General features: G+C 48.5%; 1 protein-coding gene across 8 annotated transcripts in view; it reads left to right on the plus strand.

The window, feature by feature from the left end:
• Positions 1–18,775, plus strand: part of Ptprm (protein tyrosine phosphatase receptor type M) — a 608,602-nt gene that overhangs the window by 559,720 nt on the left and 30,107 nt on the right. For 4 of the 8 annotated variants that reach the window (XM_033757448.1, XM_033757447.1, XM_033757449.1 and 1 more), the window contains 4 exons: positions 11,366–11,482; positions 12,184–12,234; positions 15,620–15,774; positions 16,246–16,381. In XM_033757448.1, coding sequence (XP_033613339.1) covers positions 11,366–11,482; positions 12,184–12,234; positions 15,620–15,774; positions 16,246–16,381 — 459 coding nt within the window. The remainder of the gene's footprint in view (positions 1–11,365; positions 11,483–12,183; positions 12,235–15,619; positions 15,775–16,245; positions 16,382–18,775) is intronic. The other 4 variants (XM_033757450.1, XM_033757454.1, XM_033757451.1 and 1 more) reach the window with 1 other exon arrangement.

Raw genomic sequence — 18,775 nt, forward strand, 5'->3', positions numbered from 1 at the left:
GTGTGTGTGTGTGTGTGTGTGTGTGTGTGTGTGTGTGTGTGTGTAGCACTGAGAATCCAACCCCTAGATGCTCTGCCACTGAGCTATGTCCCTAGCCCCTTTTCATTTTGAGACAGGGTCTTACTAAGTTCCTCAGGCAGGATTTAAACTTGTGATCCTCCTGCCTCAGCCTCCCAAAGAGCTGAGAGTGCAGCCATGTGCTACCACCATGCCCAGATTTTTGTTGTTGTTTGTTTTGTGTGTATGTGTGTGTGTGTGCCTGTGTCTTACTAAGTTGCCCACCCTGGCCTTGAACTTGGGATCCTTGGGATTCCAGGCATGCGCTACCATGCCCACCTTTCCTATTTTAAATGGATTGTCTGAGGTACTTTGGTACAGAGACAGAAGTGTTCACTATTCACTCCTGCACAGCGGTGCTTTTCCAGATAGCCAGCTGTCATGGCAGTGCCCTCAGCTGGCACTATCCTGTCCACAGCCACCAGCCACAGGAGCTCCTGAGCTCTTGGAATGGACGGGTGTGCAGAGAAATTGGATTCTTAATTGAATTACTTAACTTGTATTGGTTTAGATTTCTGTAGCCACTAGTAACAGTGGCTTTTGTCCAGGACTGTGCAGAAACTTCATCTTCTTTCACCTGCCTGCTTAAATGTGCCCTTATTAGAATACTAATTTAAAATATTGGCCTTCTAGCTAGGCATGGTGGTGCATGCCTATCACCCCAGCACTGAGGAGGCTGAGGCAGAAGGATCGCCATGAGTTGGAGGCCAGCCTGGGCAACATAGTGAGTTCAAGGTCAGCCTAAAGTTCATGGTGAGATCCTATCTCAGAAAATAAACAAGCCACCCTTCTGAGAAGGGCAGACTCCTACATTCAGCTGGCTGGCTCCTCTCCCCCTTGAGTTCCTTTTCCTGGGAGTGAGTTCAGGAGACCGAACTCTGCCCTTCCTGCCGTGCTGTGTAACTCAGAGTCTGGTCACTTTGTCCAGACCTCGGCTCTCCCCATTCCTGTTGTGACAAGGAGCCCACATCCTGTCTGGGGAAGGACAGGAGGAACCACAGCACAAACGGCCCGCCTGTCTCGGGGCCTGGTACAGCTGGCTTAGAGATGAGAGGACTCTGGGTCCAGAGGGCTGGGGCTTTGGGGCTGGCCAAGGGGGAATGCAGTAGAAAGTGGGCAATGCTTCTGCTTATTTTCTTCTCTTCATGGAAGGCATTGGTGGAAAAAAATCACAGTGGTGCAGGCCTGTAGTCGCTGCTACCCCAGAGGCTAAGGCAGGAGGATTGCCTGAGCCCTGGAGTTCAGGTCCTGCCAGAGCAACATAGTGAGACCTTGTCCCAAAAGAAAGGGAGGGCCGAAGGGAAGGGAAGGAGTGGGAGATGTACAGCTGGATGTTTGGGGGGAGGCTAAGGAAAGGGGACTCCCATAAGCTGGAGAAGGGGTGGCGTCTTTAAACACAAACTCAGGACAGCACTGTCCCCTGAAAAAGATCAGTTTCTTGTTGACAAGAAGAGCAAGGCAGTGCAGAAGCCCTGGGAGGCTGGGAACAGAGCTATGTGGACAGAGCAGGACGCGGATGGCCCAAATCCTCAGCCACTGCGGAGCCTGTGACTGAATCCGGTATCTGAGCGCTTTCCAATGACCTGGGACCCAGCCAGCTCCTACCCAAGCTTGTGATGTGTCCTTGAAACAGGGAAACCGACCATGCAGATGCTGAGATTCCTCGTGTACGTGAAGCATACTACTCGATCCTTGCCCTTCTGGTTCAAAGATGCCGTTGTGTCCACATCCAGACGTGTGGGAATCCACGTGCCCCATGGCCTTCACCAGGTTGAGCCGAGGCCCAGCACAGGGAGAAAAGTTCGGAGCCCAGGTGCCAAGAGGAAAAGATGTCTGGCGAGTCCCATCCTCAGGAGAACTGTCCCCTCCTGCCACTTCCAGGCTGTCTCACTACAGAGAAGTTCTGTCCATGATGGCCCTGTGTTTCCGTGCGTTAGGCTGTAAATCTACAGACCCGCTTCTGAGAGCCGAAAGTCTGACCACAGCGCACTCCAGTTTTGAGAGGGTGCTTTCTTTTCCAAAGTTCTTCGAACTGGGCACCGGTTTACCAGATGGCATTGGTCGTAGTCTCACCCTCCAGGAGCATCTTGGCTCTTCTCTGAGATCAGCGGTGCCCAGCTGCTCCCCACGGACACTGGGAGACCCTGAGGCTCCTTCGGAGGAGTCGTGAAGCCACTGACCACAGACACCCACACGTGCCCACCTTGTTGCAGGGACCAGGGACACCCACATGTCTGGAAGAAAGTTATTTTACACAAACACTTCGTCCTTTCAGAGTAGTCTCTGCATATCCATCAGTCCGACTTGGTTAATACATCTGACCCCTTACAAGGCAAACTTGCCAAACAGATCAGTGTAACTTGGGCACTTCAGGGACAACTCAACCACGTGGTGATTTTGAAAAATAGGACACAAAAAGAAAGCACCTGCTCTCAGATTGACATCAGGAGGAAATCACAGAACCGTATTCTTCTGTCACACAGAAGGGTTATAAAGTGTTTGTAATGAAATTCTACGGACTGCGTTTCTGACTGAGATCCATGAAGTCTCTATATACAACTTCATATCTAAACTGTTGAACCCAACTTCCACAGACCTTATTCTGACAGTGTTCTTGAAATACACGTGTGTACCCGCAGGTGGGTTATTGTTCAACACTCACCCCTTGCTCTCCATCTCATTCTGTGTGGGTGACCAGACTCGATCTCTCAGCGCGGTCCTACTCCCTGGACCCTATGCCGAGTTTCTCCCAACATGATGTGTGACGCTGGCACACTGTGTCCGCGCTCCGTCACCCTGCCTTGGTTTCCAGCGGGCGCTTCCCTTTGGTGGGAACCCAGCTGTGCTCTGCCCAAGTGCAGATTACGTCTCTCTCTCTCTGACTTCTGCGTGAGTCGTCACCGTGAGTGAATGGACAGTGTGCAGCAAGGACCGGGCAGCCCCACGCCCTTCCCTGCCTCCTGTGTCTCTGCTTTGTCCCTGTCAGGAGTCCAAGCCCCTGGAACCCTTGTGTTTACCTCCCCTGCCCGGCCCCTCCCCAGCACGAAGGCACGTAGTTCAAATTCAGAACCAGCTGTGCTGTGGGGCACCATAATGACATTGAGACACAGGCTCAGCAGAGGTCCTATAAGGCCCCAGGGGAGCCAAGAGCTCCCATAACCAGTGGTTTTGCAGCTCCTTTTCCATCACAGCTACGTTCAGGTGCAAAATGCTATTGTGCTGCAGCATTCTGCAGCCCACAGGTGTGGAGCAGCCGTGTGTCAGGACTCGCCACAGTATTCACATAATGGCGACATCACCTAACACCATTCTCAGACTGTGTCCCTGTTGCTAAGCAACATGAGACTCTATTAGGTAAACTATCCACTAGCTTTAGTCCAGAAAATAGAAGGGAGGACCACTGGATACCTTCACAACCCAAGGGTAAAGGGATAAGATATCTTGAGTGACCACACTACCCGCCCCTGCCTGGCCATCAGTTCTGGTGACCAATTCTTGTAGGGACAGCAGTGCACACCTGTAGTCCCTGCTACCCCAGAGCCTGAGGCAGGAGAATTGCTTGTGCCCTGGAGTTCAGGGCCAGCTGAAGCAACATAGTGAGACCTTGCCCCAAAGAAAGGGAGGGGGAAAAGGAAGAGAAGGGAGGGAATCATGGGGGATGCACAGCTGGATGTTTTGGGGAGGCTCATAAGGAAAGGGGACCCCATGAGCTGGAGCCGTCCGCTGCTCCCTTGATTATTCTGCATGGGGAACAGGCTTGAATTTAAAGCCATCCACTATGTATACTGGATTCATTACGGACATAGATGATATTTGCCACCGCTGTGCTTGATAGGACTGAAATGGGCCTGTAACCCCTTTGTATTTAATTCTTCTTAATTCAGCCTAACCCATTATGTCCCTTAAAAAGAATAAAGCAGAAGTCACTTTTTCTCAAATGTTGATGAGTCACATGCCAGGCTTGGAGCCAGCTCTTGATGTGCCGTGATTCCTCCACGCCCCTGCGCCGCCATCCCTCCCGCTGCTGCAGCAATGGTGCAGGTCTGAGTAATAAGTGTTTCTCCCAGGCTCCCCAGGAGCCCCAGGTGGCAGGCAGATCAGCTTTCTCGTTCTCCCCCAAGCCCCGGGTGCCTATGCCTGGCCCCTGCTTCTCTGCCACCTCCGCCACGCCCTGGCGCTGCCCACCCCACTGCCCATGGCTCCACCACACAGGCCATCACTCTGTCTCGGCCGCTGCTTGCCTGTGTCTACCTGACCAGGACGTGGCTCCCCTCTCCTCCATCCCTCTGCTTGGGTCTGCTTAGTGTGAAGCTAGGCAGTGGCCGGCCCCTGTGTCCATGCAGGGTCTAGGAGGACAGGGCCATGTGGTGTCTGACGGACGTGTCGCCTGGGACCAGTGCACCAAGAGCTTTTCTAGCACAGCCCTAGCCCCACCAGCACCTGTGCTGTGGTTTCTTGGTGATGCCGTCCAGCATGGGGCGGTCTTGCCATACTGGCCCTCTTCCTGGTTCTGCTCATGCACCTGAGCCGGGAACATCGCCTTCCCTACTTTGCATGGGGCAGGCACAGTCCACTCTTGGACCCTGTGCAGAGAAGCAGTGGGTGACACTGTTGCTTGAACACAGGATCCTTTCCCCATCCCAGTTTCCCATCCCTGCTCAGGTGGCCTGGCCCCATCCTCTGCCTGTCTCCACGGCTTGGGTTATGTGGCCAGGCAAATACTGGGACCTCCAACGGGGATCGGACCAAACAAAGGGCAAAGCAAGCTTGTGAGCAGTAGATCAAACAATGTGTACACTGCTTTCCATAACTTGCTTGTTTAAAGGATGTTAATTAATTGCGCCGATCCACGAGCGTGATAGGTCTCTCCATCTCCTAGATTCTTCTTCATTTTCTTTCTTCAGTGTTCTATAACTTGCATTGTAGCTATCTTTCACTTCCTTGGTGAGGTTGATTCCTAGGTATTTTCTAGACTATTGTGAATGGAAATTTTTTCCTGATTTCTTTCTCAACTAGGTTATTTTTGGTATATAAAAAAGCTACTGATATTTTGTATCATTTTATTTTGCTGAATTTATCAGATCTAAAGGCTTGGTGAAGACTAGGATCTTCTAAGTATAGGATTATATCATCTACAGATAATTTGTTTTCTTCCTTTTCTATTTGTATCTTTTCTTTCTCTTGCCTAATTGCTTTGGCTGAAATTTCAAGCACTGTAGTGAATGGAGGTGGTGAAAGTAGACATCCTGATCCTTTTACTGATTTGAGAGGAAACACTATGATATGGCTGTGGGTTTGTTGTGTACAGTATATTTTTTATTATGTTGAAGAATAGTTCTTCTGTACCTGGTTTCTTCAGAGCTCTTACCATGAATGAATGTTGAATTTTGTCAAAGGCTTTTTCTGCATCAACTGAGATAATGTGATATTTTTTTCTACTTTCTTGGTCTATATTACATTTATTGATCTACATACGTTGAATCCATCCATGCATCTCTAGAATGAAACTATCTTCATTGTGGCATGTGACTTTTTTACTGTGTTGTTGGATTTAGTTTGCAGGTATTTTATGAAGTTTTTTGCATCTGTGTTCATCAAGAATATTGGAATAAAGTTTTCTCTTTTGGTTGTGTTACACTGTGGATCTTCACTGTCACCCAAAGGCCCCTGTGTCAGAGGCTAGTCCCCAGCCTGGGCACTATTGGGACCATGGGTGGGCCCTGGAAAGTGATCCTGGGACCCTGGCCCTTCTTTTCTCTTTCCCTCCTGACAATCATGAGGCAAAGGGACCCACCATGATGGATTGGGCTGCCATAGACCCAAAACGAGCATGGACTGAACTCTGAAACTATGAGCCAAAGTAAACCCTTCCTCTTTCTAAGCCGATCATCTCAGGTATTGTCATAGTGATGGAAAGCTGACTGAATCAAGTCAGATAAACAAAATCAAAATCAAAAGCTCATCTCTCTCACCCCCTCCTGCTGCAACCATAGCAGTCTGTATTGTCACGATACTTAACTGAGCAAGTGTTCTTATTCCTGTAGGATCTCTGTAAGAATATTTGGGGTACAGTTCTTTGGAGACAAAAGCTGGTGGATGCTTACGGCTGGGGCACTGTATGTGAGGAGCTTCCTGGCAGAGAATCTGCCCCATCCAGTCTCCAAGAGAGACACATTCCACAGGTTGGACACAACTGTTAACAGGGGCATAGTCCCTCCCTCCCTCCCTCTCTCTCTCTCTCTCTCTCTCTCTCTCTCCCTCTCTCACGATGTCTCCTTCTAAAAAAAAAGTCTGTTGAAAACTTCACAAGTCAAAATTGATAAGCCCCCTTTTCTTTTCCGTGTGTCCCCTAAAGCTATGATCAGTGGATCACACTACAGTGCCCTGCTAACTCTCAGCTTCTCTGCCCTTATTAATCACGGGGTTGCTCAGCTAAACAAGTCCTTTGCCCTGCATGGTGGCCCTCCATGGACCGCATTCCACTCCTGGCTTCACAGAGGCACCTGTTGAAATCAGCAGCTGGTGACCAAGGCATGGAGACGAAGGCTTTCAGACTTCCCACTTGACATCTCCTCCTGAAATTGGAATCTCCTAGCAAGACCAAAGGCGGCATCGTTTGCCTTGAAGTCCCACCCACCCGCTCAGCCCTGCAGTTGGAGTCAGAGTCTAGCAGCAGCCTCTCCCCCACCAACATGGAACCCATGACCTTGAGCCACAGGCTCGGCCTCCCTGGGCCTGCCTTCCAGTTCTGCATGCTAGAGCAGGAATAAGGAGGATGGAGGGCAGCCCTGGCCTTTGCACATCCCTTGTCCACTGCTGCATGGGGCCATCTACTGCCTCAGATCCAAAGCAGGAGAGGCCATGTGTTGGGTGTTGTGATGACCTTGAAAATGTGGGTCTGGAGACTCTCTGTGACCCCGGCTCTGTTGGAGTTGAGTGTCCGCTGCTCCTGTTTGCGATTTTGTATTGAGAACTCTCCAGAGCATGCTAATGGGAGAATCGACGTGCCAGCCTCTCCCTCAGCTTCTTGTTTCCCTCCACTGTTGTGAGCACTGCACAGTGTCCAGTGCTTAGCTCTTCCCACCTCTTCCCCTCTCCTGGCCCTCAGTAGGCTCCTTGCCCTCAAATTCTTCCAGGGTGCAGATCACAAAATGATCACTTAAGAATAGGACAATATTTGTGAGCTCGTGGCATGCGCCACACGTGGCTGATGTCGCACTGCTCCACATCCCTGAGCCCAGTGCTTCCCAAACTCATCCGCACTGAGAGTCTCTGGGAGCGTCAGGAAACCGGGGAAGGGGCTCTCTCTATCCCACCCCACTTGGCCTGGCATGTGGTCTGGACTTTGGATTTGGGCTAGACAGTCCCCCAGAGTCATTCTAGCCTACAGGCAATTCGGGAAGCACTGGTTCCGCTCAGAACACACTGGCATGGGAACTGTGACTGTCCCCTCCTAACATCGGGAGCAGAGAGAGACCTCCCCAACCTACTACCTGCATCTGCTTGCCCTCTTGCCCTGCCGGGCTCCGCACAGCGCAGTGTGGCCTCATCCTGCGGCTCGGTGTGGACCACAGACCACAGCATCCCTAGGAGCTGACTCCAAATGCAAAGTCTCCTGCCCACCGCTGCAGACCTGCCACATTTGGAGAAACCCTCCAAAGGTTGCGGATGACTTTCAGACCCTCAGAGCTGCTGCTGTCACTGTGTCAGGATGCCCTGAAGGCCAAGGTAATATGCCACCAGTCTGGGAGAGCAGCCTGGCCCCCAGTGGTGTGATTTCACCATGCCTGGGGGGGTCACTGGGCATCTGCTTAAGTAAGTCCTGGCACACGCCTGTGATCCCAGCAGTCTGCAAGGCTGAAGCAGGGGGATTACAAGTTCTAGCCCAGCCTGGGCAACTTAGAGACTTAGCAAGACCCTGAGGGTTGGGAATGTAGCTCAGTGGAAAGGCCCTGGATTCTGTCTTCTGTACCAGGAAGAAGAAAGGACTCCAGGAATTGTTTCAGTGAGTCGGAAGTCCTGGAGTTACACTGCCTTTGGCTGGCTTCACGTTGGTGAATTTGAAAGCCAAACTGGACCCCTTTGGAGCAGAGACCAGGCGCCTCCCACAGCCCTCATGCGGTAATGAACAGGCGGCTACAAAGCACCTTGGTGTGATTGATGGCCGGGTGGAGCTGGTCGGGAACCAGGGTGATTAGGCCGTCCTGCTCCTTGCCTCCAGCTGGAAGCTGTTGCCCAGCGTGCTCAGGATGCAGGCGCAGAGCCCGAGCTGGAAGCTGTGCGGGTGGTGGGCAGCAGTATGCTGTGTGCAGCTGGAGGATGCTGTGACGTGCAAAGGCTTCACAGGGGAGAGGAGGAAGCATACTTTCTCTTTTCATTGTTTTAAAGGCAAAATACTAACCTGACAGGAATCCAAACAGATTGAAAGGGACTGGAAAAGAACCCAGTTGAGGAGAGATTTTAGGAGGCTGCAAACAGATGTAGCAAAGCATTTCGGGATATTCTGAGTGATGCTACGGGGAGGACCGCAATCCAGTCGGCTTCTTGGCCCTGCCAGCTGCACCCTGGAAGGAAGCACCCTATGCTCCACACGCTCCCCCGGACCCTGCAGCACCCAGAAATCAGGAGGACCCCTGCACCTGGAAGCCCCAGCCCCCGGTACCACGCCAGGCTCAATCGCACGGCACCAGCGTGGTCAGGCTGGAGAGTGAACCATCCCCACAGAGGAGCAGCCCGCGACGCATGCAGGGCAACCCCTTGACTTTCAGGGCTTGTTTGTCAGTACGCGCTAGCAGTCCGTAAGGAGCACTTTCCTGGTGGGGAACCAGTGCGCGTACACAACACGTCTGAATTCTCCTTACCGCCCTTCTCCGTCCCTCCATCCCTTGGTCTCCTTCCCATTTGCAAAAGATCTATCTCCTCATTTCATTTCCTTAATTTGCTCTTTATTTACATCTTGGGCTTCTCACGTAAGCGAAACTGGACAGTATTTAAACTTGTGTGTCTCATTTATTCCATTTAATAATAGTATCTCAGGGTACATGTATTTTCTTACAATTGACTCCAATTTATCCTTGTTACAGAAAAGTAGTGTATAAATGCATTTTCTTTATCATCTGTTGATGGACATACAGGCTCCTTGCAAAGGTTAGCTATTATGAGTTGTGCTGCTATAAACGTGAGTGTGTGCGTATCCTTGTAATACACTGTCTTTAATGCTTCTGGGAAGACACCTAGGAGAAGAGCTGGGTGGAATGGAATGTCTCGTTTTAGCTTTTTAAGGACTCTCCATACTGATTTCCACACCACCCTCCAACAATGTAAAAGAGATTTTTTTATTTCTCAAGTTCCATGGCACTGAAGCACTCTGCACTCGTGTTTATTGAAGAGAAAAAAAAAAAAAAAAAAAAAACAGGGCATGGAGGGTAAGGTGACATAGAAGACCTGGTGACCTGATACCTAAGTATTTTTTTCAAAGTAGAACCTTATGTACAGTCCCTTTATTCTCTACCTTTTATTTTGTAGGTATGCATTATATCTGCACAGACTTAAAACTTTGTCTAACTGTTAAAATTTTTGCATCAATAGACTTCTTGTCCTCAAGATGAGGACAGTCATGTATTTGCTTAGCTGTTGCTCTTCCTCATTCCTGGGATTTCAAGATTTCTTCTATATAATACCTCTTCTGTCTGAAAAGTTCCTTTAAGCAGATAATTCAGAGCAGGTTTGTGGGCAAAAATATTAAGGTTCTTTTAATTTTCCTTTATCTCAGAATGCTTTTATTTCTTCGTACTTAGGATACTACCACTTCCTAAGGTATTTTTATTAGGTAAAGTAGCCAGAGTAGAACATAGCTTGCAGGTGGGGATGTACAATTGGTTCATTTGTGGTTTAGAGAGAAAGGCATGAGTGGTTTACTTGTGTGGTTATTGTAAAAGTGCCCGTACACACTGTATCCAGAGTTCTATCCATTACCTTCTTCTCCAAACTTAGGAATACTCAAAGCAAGACCCCGAACAGACAAGGATCCAGCAAGTACCACGGACATGTCCGTGTTAATGAATTAGCCTTGTGAGAGTTTAATGCTAGGCATTCTGCGTGAATTGTGGTTGCTGTCAAGTTAGACGTCGCCACACATACACAGAAGCTTCTTGAACTTACTTAACAGGAAAGGAGAGGTTTATGGCTCTCCTCCTGGGGAAGACTTTAGGACTGAACCCATATTCATGGTGTAAATTTCTGAGATGTTATGGATACACCCTTTATAAAGTCACAGATATTGTTCCTGTACTGAAAAATAAAACAAACGAGACTCCCAGGGTGAGAACAGGCCCACCCGTGACTATAAGGGGTGGAAATCATATGACACTTACAAAGAAGGGAGCAAGCATGATGAGTGTGAACAGAGACACTGTAGGCGCCTGGCCTGAGAGGAGCTGGCAGGACCTTCACGGGGAAGACGCCATGATAGGGTGCTCAGTGGAGTTCCAGAATGGACTGGACAGGTCAGGGTGAAGCTACCAGGGGGCCCCTCCCAGGCTCCACCTCTGGGACCTCCTCACCTCAGGGTAACATTTTCTTCTGCCCAGAAATGCTCATGTCAGAGGTTGCAAAGTGAGCCATATACTGAAGAGCCAGGTCTATGTTTTTCCATCTTCTACTTTGTTTTAATTCCAGAAGGAAAGCAAATGTGAATCATGGGAGCAGTGAAGTTTAGGAAAATGGTCTAAAGTTAACATTGTATTGTACTACAAGCACAGTATATGCAAAGACTGTGTTCCTATTTTGTCAAGTTTCGTTCTTGAATTTTGCTTGTTAAAATGACTTTGTGGTTCTAACGTGGGAAAACCACAGCTACTTCTTTCTTCAGGAAGAAAAAAGAAAAAGAACTTTGATCTTTAGTGTCAATTCTGGTTTTCTGCTCTGCTCTCAGAAATCTTCAATGACTTTGTGAAATCAGGAAGAATATACAATTGAGGTGTGAAAATATTGCAAATTTCCTTTTATAATTTTTCCCAGCCATTCCCTGAGGAGAGGCACATAGGAAATGAATAGTTACTGTAATTGAGATGCTTGTAGTACAGTACAGTTTGTCAACTTTAGACCATTTTCCTAAACTTCACTGCTCCCATGATTCACATTTTCTTTCCTTCTGGAATTAAAGTAGAAGATGGAAAAACAGACCTGCTCTTCAGTGTATGGCTCACTTTGGGTTCTGTGAGCCAGCTTCAACCTAGAAATCGTAGTGTCTCCCATCATTAGGGGAACTAAAGAAAACTAAAGCCATAATTTTCCTCTCTTTTCTAAGGTCAAATGCTGCAAATACTGGCCAGATGATACAGAAATATACAAAGACATTAAGGTTACCCTGATAGAAACAGAGCTGCTGGCAGAATACGTGATCAGGACATTCGCAGTGGAGAAGGTAAGTTTTAAAGCCAGCATGGGAATGCGCTGACCTCATGAATTATCCTGGGCAACTGATCCATGGTCCCGCAGGTGCAGTGGGCTTTGTCTGGTGGTTTCTCGAGGTCGCATCTTGCCCGCTGAGTCTATAGCAGCTCAGGTCCATCTCTGAGTCAGTCATGCCCATCTCATAACGATGCATATTTTTGCAACTAAAACGAAAGACAGTGTCCATTTCTGTGTCTGTTCTTACCCCACTTGGTACTTTCCGGCCCATCTCTGTGCGCAGGGCACAGTCTGTTGGGGGTGACACCTGCCCTTCCAGTCTGATAGTCTCCTCTGTGTGGAAGGCCCTGTGGGCTTCCCAGCAGTGACCTGGGATTGGAGTGGAGACACAGCTCCTAACACCACCTGGGATCCATCGCTCCAGCAAGCCATTCCCAGGCCTCCCTTCAGTGAGGATGGATGGGTTTTCCAGGTAGACGCAGCCTACCTGGAAAACCACGTGGCCACTGACCAGGAACACGGGACAGCCTTGCATGGCCTGCCCGCCTTCATCTCACTGCCACGGTGACATCAGCCCCTGCCGTGGCGGTGTGGGGATGGGGACCGCCGTGCTTTCGTTCTTCCTGCCTCCGTCCATGTGCATGGACGGGTTCCCTGGGAAGCACTGTGTGGCGTAACGGGGGCTCTCCTTATCCCCCCTTTCTGCCGACATAGGGAGGGGCCGGAGGTGAAGCAAACTGCAGTCCATCCCGGGAAGTGTCACAGGTAGGCGCGGGAGGGAGGAGGTGATGTGGCCAAGGAACCCTTCAGAGGCCCATGGACTCTTCTGCCAAGAGCCCATTCCCGTCAGAGCCATACGCAGCCACCCGCCCTCGGCCGTGCTGTGTCTGCGGTGTACACTCACGTAAGGGTGGCAGGTGCCCTCGCAGGACCTGGGCTGGAAGCAGACTGCCGGGCCTGGCCCTTGGCCCTCCTTGGCTCTCTGCATTCCCAGTGCATCCAGATGCACTTTTTGGATTCACAAGGCCAGTTTCGGGAAAGCCAGGAAATTATAGCATCTGCTTATTGGCTGATTTGCCCTGATGATTTGAACTATTGTTCCTGGTTTGCACAGCCAAATTTGTCATAGAGTCACTTTGGCTTATTTTCATCTGTTTCTCATACTCTTTAGCATTTTTCCCTTCGCCTGTCATTTTTAATAAGCAGGCAGAAAGCTTGGAGACTTCAAAGATGTGAGGTTCTGGTTGACTCGATTCTTCAAATTTTGAACCTCACACTTTGATGTCGATTTTTTTCCCTTGTAGGCAGAACTGGGGAAAAAAAACACACGGAGGATTTTTGTATGGCTCTTGGCAAGAACACTCATGAATAACTGCATTAAAACAGACCGCAGTAAAAGACCCTCGATATTTTTTTCTTAAGCCATCACTTAAACATGGAATTCTTTGAACAGTAGTCTGCTCTCTTTATTATTGCTGGGAGTGCAGCTCTGTTGCTAAAGGAAGGGATTGTTTGTTTCTTTGCTCTTTTTTTTAACCTCTTATTATACTCTGCTGCATTCCCAGCTGCACAGAAATATTTGCGAAACACCCCGTTATTTTAGTCATCAGACAACCCACGAAGAGGTGGGAAGCAAGGGGAGCTGTGAGTGCCTTTGGGGAAATCAGAATGACATGTTAGTGATTTTCTAACAGGGCACTTGGAATCTTTAGGAAAACAATTAATTGAGTCTCTGTAGAACAGTTCTTGTAGGTAGGAAACTTTCTCATTAAAACAGAAAGGAGAAAAGTGTTTAGGCATGTACTTGGAGATCCCTCCAATTCTGTTCTATTTTGAGAGCGTGTTGTAACAAGACACCTAGAGGTGAGAAATGGATCTCGGTCTTCTCTGCAAAACAAGCACCCAGTTGCAGTTAGAAGCTGCCGCATGCCGCGTTGTTCTACGTCTGGCGCTCACCTTGCCTTTCCGCCTTCCACTGCTCTGTGTGATGTTCTGCACCGGTGGTGCACGGACCTGGGCCATCCGGTGACTGTCCCAGCCTGGCCTGGGCATGACCCCTGAATTCTCTCTCCCCAAGAGGGGCCTAGGACTCAGACAGAGTCATGAAAATGGGATCCCGTCTCAAACACAGAAGTTCACTTAGTGATTCAGCCACTCCGCCAAACACCCGCTTTCCTGCCACATGACATGGCTTCTCCTTCCCATTGATGGAAAAATTAAATGCCTGTTACTGATGTGCACAGCACTGATGCCTCTTTCATGAAAACTAAAGAAGAATATAATTGACATGCGTTTGGGAAGTATTTGGGCTGCAGTTGCTGATTACCTATATGGCTTCTTCTCCAAATATCTTATCAAACAGCCGAGGAGAGGCTGGTATCCATGAGCAAGAATGAAAGTTGGATCAGAAGTGACTTCCTTTGCTTATCTCGTCAATAATGGACATATTGAAGATGGAGATTTATCCTGGGAGATTTTTCTGTATTCCAGAAACTGACATTTACCTTGCTCAGGAAAATGAATCCGAGATCATTTTGGAACCCATGATGGACTCGGGACTTGGATATGCTGGGCTGAAGTCTAGCAGGGAAAGAAATGCCCTACGGACAAGCTTTCCCAGTTCCTGGGGTGTCCCCCATCCTGTCAGGACCTGCCCTGCCCAAGTCGCTGTACCTAAAGCGCAAGGGTCAACTGTGTGTCTTCTGGTGGTAATTTGTGGTCAGCCCAGTCTTACCGCTTCTCAGCTGTAAGAAATTTGGCTCTAATTACAGGGCAGTGTTACTCTGGGATCACTGAGCCTATTTAGCAGATGACAGTGTCACTGTATACTGTGAATCCTTGATTGCTTAATTCCTGACTGCCTAAACCCTAGTATTAGATAGCACTTCCACAGAAAAATAAAACTTCAGCATTCGTGGGTTATAAAACTAAGACGCATCCATAGCATGTGAATCCTATCTTAAAATCTACACCCTCCACTTCTTTCCAAGCACATAAAAAGTCTAAATTTGTTCTTTGTTCTCTAAATACCTGTGAACAATGATTGATGGGGAACATGATAACGTTAACGTGTGTTTGGCTTTAAGATAGAATCAAAAACCAAAGCCAAGACCTAATGCGGTGTTCAGTCAATGGTTCTCCAGCAAGAAACAGAGAAAGTGATATTTGATCGTAGATTTACGCACAGCTGTGGCTTAGGGTGCAATTTTTGTTTTCCAAACAAGACTTTTTTCTTAAAACATAGTCTTAGAAAATAAAACTGCTGGGAATAAGTCTATGTAATTATTCTCAAGAGTCAGTTAAAATACCAGCACAGCATAGAGCCGGGGCCTCCTCTGTCCACACACTGTCTGGGTCCTGCTCTCCTTAGAGGTCCAGCGGAGCACCTGTCCCCACGCACCCGGCCATGTAGCTCCGCCTCCCACCTGGTGCTCCAGTGAAGGGTCGTGAGCCAACCAGAGGGACCCTGGCAAGCTGAGCTGCATGGGGAAATGAGTTCCCTGCCCATCTGCTGGAAAGTCATCCTCACCCCTTTATCCTGCTCACACACAGTGTATGTCCACTGCTCAGGGCCTGGTGCCGAGGGACCAGGACCCAGAGGGCACAAGCAAGAGTCCTGTGTTTCAGCAGCCGGTTTGAGCAGCTTTTCCCGTAGACTGCTTTGTAGAAGGGGATTTCAAAGAACTAGAGAAATCGATTTGTTTGCAGGAACTATGTGTATACAGGACCTACATGTGCACATTAGTGTTTAGCCAAACATCACCTCCCAGAGCCCGGCGTGGTGGTGCATGCCTATAATCCTAGCACTCAGGAGGCTGAGGCAGGAGGATTGCTGTGAGTTCAAGACCAGCCTGGGCTACATAGTGAGTTCAGGTCAGTCTTAACTACATAGTGAGACCCTGTCTCAAAACAAAAAACAGAAAAAACCAAACATCACCTCCCCTTCCCCACCCACCAAGGTCTTGCTGGCATGAGAGCCTGGGAAGCCCTAACTGTGCTGGATCTGAGTGGGACCCCCTGAGGTGCACTGGGTTCTGGTGCTGGGGCCCTGGGGCTTACTACTCAGGTGTGTTTCACATTCCTGGTCTGCTCTTGCTCACCGTTTTCTTTCCTTTGTCCCCTTCTTGCTGTGGCTGCCCGGGGAATACAGCGAGGTATCCATGAAATCCGAGAGATCAGACAGTTTCACTTCACGGGCTGGCCGGATCACGGGGTCCCCTACCACGCCACTGGCCTGCTGGGATTCGTGCGGCAGGTCAAGTCCAAGAGCCCGCCCAGCGCGGGTCCCCTCGTGGTGCACTGCAGGTGAGCCGCGCTCCTGGCCATGAGAGGTCCGGATCTGGGTGACTTCAGGAGCACCCCGAATGCCTGGCCTGTGTGTGCTTTAATGGTCACTTTTGTGAATTCCACCTTAGTAAAAATTTTTAAAAGAGGAAGCATATACTGGGACCCAGTGAGTGCAACGCGCCTATAATCCCAGCACTCTGGGAGGCTGAGGCAGGCAATCTCAAGTTCAAGCCCTGCCTGGGCAACTCAGCAACTTCATGAGACCCTGTCTCAGGGTGATGAGCTGCTCTTGTACACTGTATTTAACTTTCCAGAACGCTCTCAGATTAAAACATGATGCAGACTTGAATATGAAAAAAAATGAAAGATGGCTGGGAATATAGCTCAGTGCAAAGGCCCCGGGTTCAATCCCCGGTACTGCTGCAAAAAGAGAACGGAGGGGTGTGCAGGGCCCTGGTCCCCACACTGACAGAGTCCCCTTTCCGTCAGCGCGGGTGCCGGGAGGACCGGCTGCTTCATCGTCATCGACATCATGCTGGACATGGCCGAGCGGGAAGGGGTGGTGGACATCTACAACTGCGTGCGGGAGCTGCGCTCGCGGAGAGTGAACATGGTGCAGACAGAGGTAGGCCGCGCCCGGCGTCCCCAGCCATTCTGTGTCCTCCCCCGTTCAGTGCCGAGCCTTCCGCCATTTTCAGGCTGGATTCCGTCGGAGCCGCGCGGGTGACACGGTGTAGCCGTTCGCTAAGCTGGCACACTTTTCTGTGCCAAGGGACCCAGTGGCGGCTTCTCATTAAGCTTTCAGGGCTTTGATGCCATTTCTTTTTATTCCATCCTGTAAACTAGCTGGGAACCAGAGCGCGACCACTCCTGAGGATAGCTCGGCCTCCGCCCGTGGCTCCGGGCTCTCTTTATAGCTCATTCTTCTGCGGAGTTCGTGGTGTCCCGATGCCTGGGCCAATGGTCTGGCAGCGTGAGAGTTGGCCTGTTTTGTAGTCAGATTCTGTACCAAGGCGTAACTCTCGAAATTGAAAGGCCAGGTGTATCAGGATTTAAGTTTTTGAGAAATAGTCCATGCTGTTCCTAGGACAGTCCTGTTTGAGTTAGTGTTTGATCATTTTACATGGGCCCTGCAGCCCACACCTGGGAGATGAGTCACAAGGCAGGGGGAGGAAGAAGCAAGGGTCCCTCGTGATTCGATGGCACATGAAAGCTTACAGAAGCCCCCAGGAACCCACAGCCATTATCCGAGCTCACATGAAAGTAACACCCTAAACACTGCTTCTGTGGTCTCTCTTCTTTAGAGCAGAGACTTTTTTATTTTAAAGATGATGATGATAAAAATTTATTTTTTATTGTACTTCTAATGTTGCCATAACCATTTTCTCATTTGTCTGTCTTCCTGTAGTGAGGCTTAATAAGAATGGCTGTTTCTGAGAATTAAAGGTTCTAACTATTATAGAAAATGATGGCAGCAAGGGACACTATGACATTTCATATAAAGATCAGTAATAAATATGATTAAATGATTCTGAATTACAGGGTAAGTGGGTGCCATGTGAGGATTAGAGGACTCATCTTGAAGATTGTTGTTTGCAGTGCTGGAGACCAAACCCCGGCCTCATGCATGGTAGACAAGCACTGTCTACTGAGCTGAGCCCAGCCGGTGCCATGCATTCTGCACGTGTGGACATAAAAGCCTTAGTCTGGGCTCATGAGAGCTTTTGTAATTACACATTGATGAATATTTTGGAGTTAATAGTTCCCAGTGTCCTAAACTGTCTGTCCTCAGAGCAGTGTCTGGTTCCCCTGGGCCTTCTTTGCACTATTAATTTGGTTAGCAAATTCTCTTTTCAACATAGATACAGTTCTGCTCATTCCTCTTCTGAATATTGACTTCCAAATTTGTGGGATCAGAATGGCAGGGGTCCTGTAACCTGTCACTACAGTATTATGAGGTAGGACCAAAATATATAGTAAATACATAGAGACATGATGCCATTCATCTCCCTCAAAATATTTCTCCTCATTTCAGACACACTTAGCCCACTGGTCTTGTCCATGTCTGCAGCAGCTCTGGCAGTCCTTTCATGAGTGTCTTCTCGTGACAACCTGGATGTCCTGAATCGATTCAAATTGTCAAATAAAAACATGACAGTATGTCCTCACCAACTTACCCAGTCTGGTGCTGTGCAATTTCTGGCTCTTCCCCCATGTCAAACACCTTGTCGTGGAAGTATTTTATTTCCCCATCTATTTTGAAAGAGAGTTTTGCAGGATACAAAAGTCTAGGTTGGAGATTCTTTTCTTTTAGGACTTGGAATACCTCACTCCAGGCTCTCCTTGACCTAAGGGTTTGTGTTGAAAAAGTCTGCTGTGATTCTAATGGGCTTCCCTTTGCATGTGATTTGTTTCTTTTCTCTTACTGCTTGTAGTATTTTGTTTTTCTGTTGGATTTCTGGAATCTTGATTATTATATGTCTAGGTGTAGATTTTTTTTTATCGTGGCTAGTTGGGGTTCTATATGCCTCACTTATCTGTATGTCTAATTCTTCCCTTCTGTTTGGGAAGTTTTCTGTCATTAATTCTGTGAAGAGCTTTTTTATATCATTTGTGTTTTCTCCTGTTTTTTCATGAATTCCTATCAGTCTTATGTTATTTTTCTTTGTATCGTCTAGGAGTTGTTGGATTGATTTCTCATGATCCCTTACTGTTTTTAATAGACCTCTTTTTTCACGGTCACTGACTGCTATCCTATCTTCTATATCTGAAATTCTATCTTTGCAATCTTTTATTCTGTTGCGTACACTTTCAATAGAGTTTTTAATCTCCTGGATATCTGTTTGAATCTGTTTTATGGATTCCATTTCTTTCCTCTGTTGGGCATTCATTGTTTCCATTTCTTTCTTATGCTGAGTCTTCATGGCTTCTATCATAGTCTTGAGCTCATCTATTTTTTTGTCAGTTTCTGCTCTACAGTCTTGAATCATGACTTCTATTTTGCTCATAATCTCTCTGG

Source organism: Fukomys damarensis, unplaced genomic scaffold, assembly GCF_012274545.1.
Source record: "Fukomys damarensis isolate Sample0158 unplaced genomic scaffold, DMR_v1.0_HiC HiC_scaffold_30, whole genome shotgun sequence".
Classification (NCBI taxonomy): domain Eukaryota; kingdom Metazoa; phylum Chordata; class Mammalia; order Rodentia; family Bathyergidae; genus Fukomys; species Fukomys damarensis.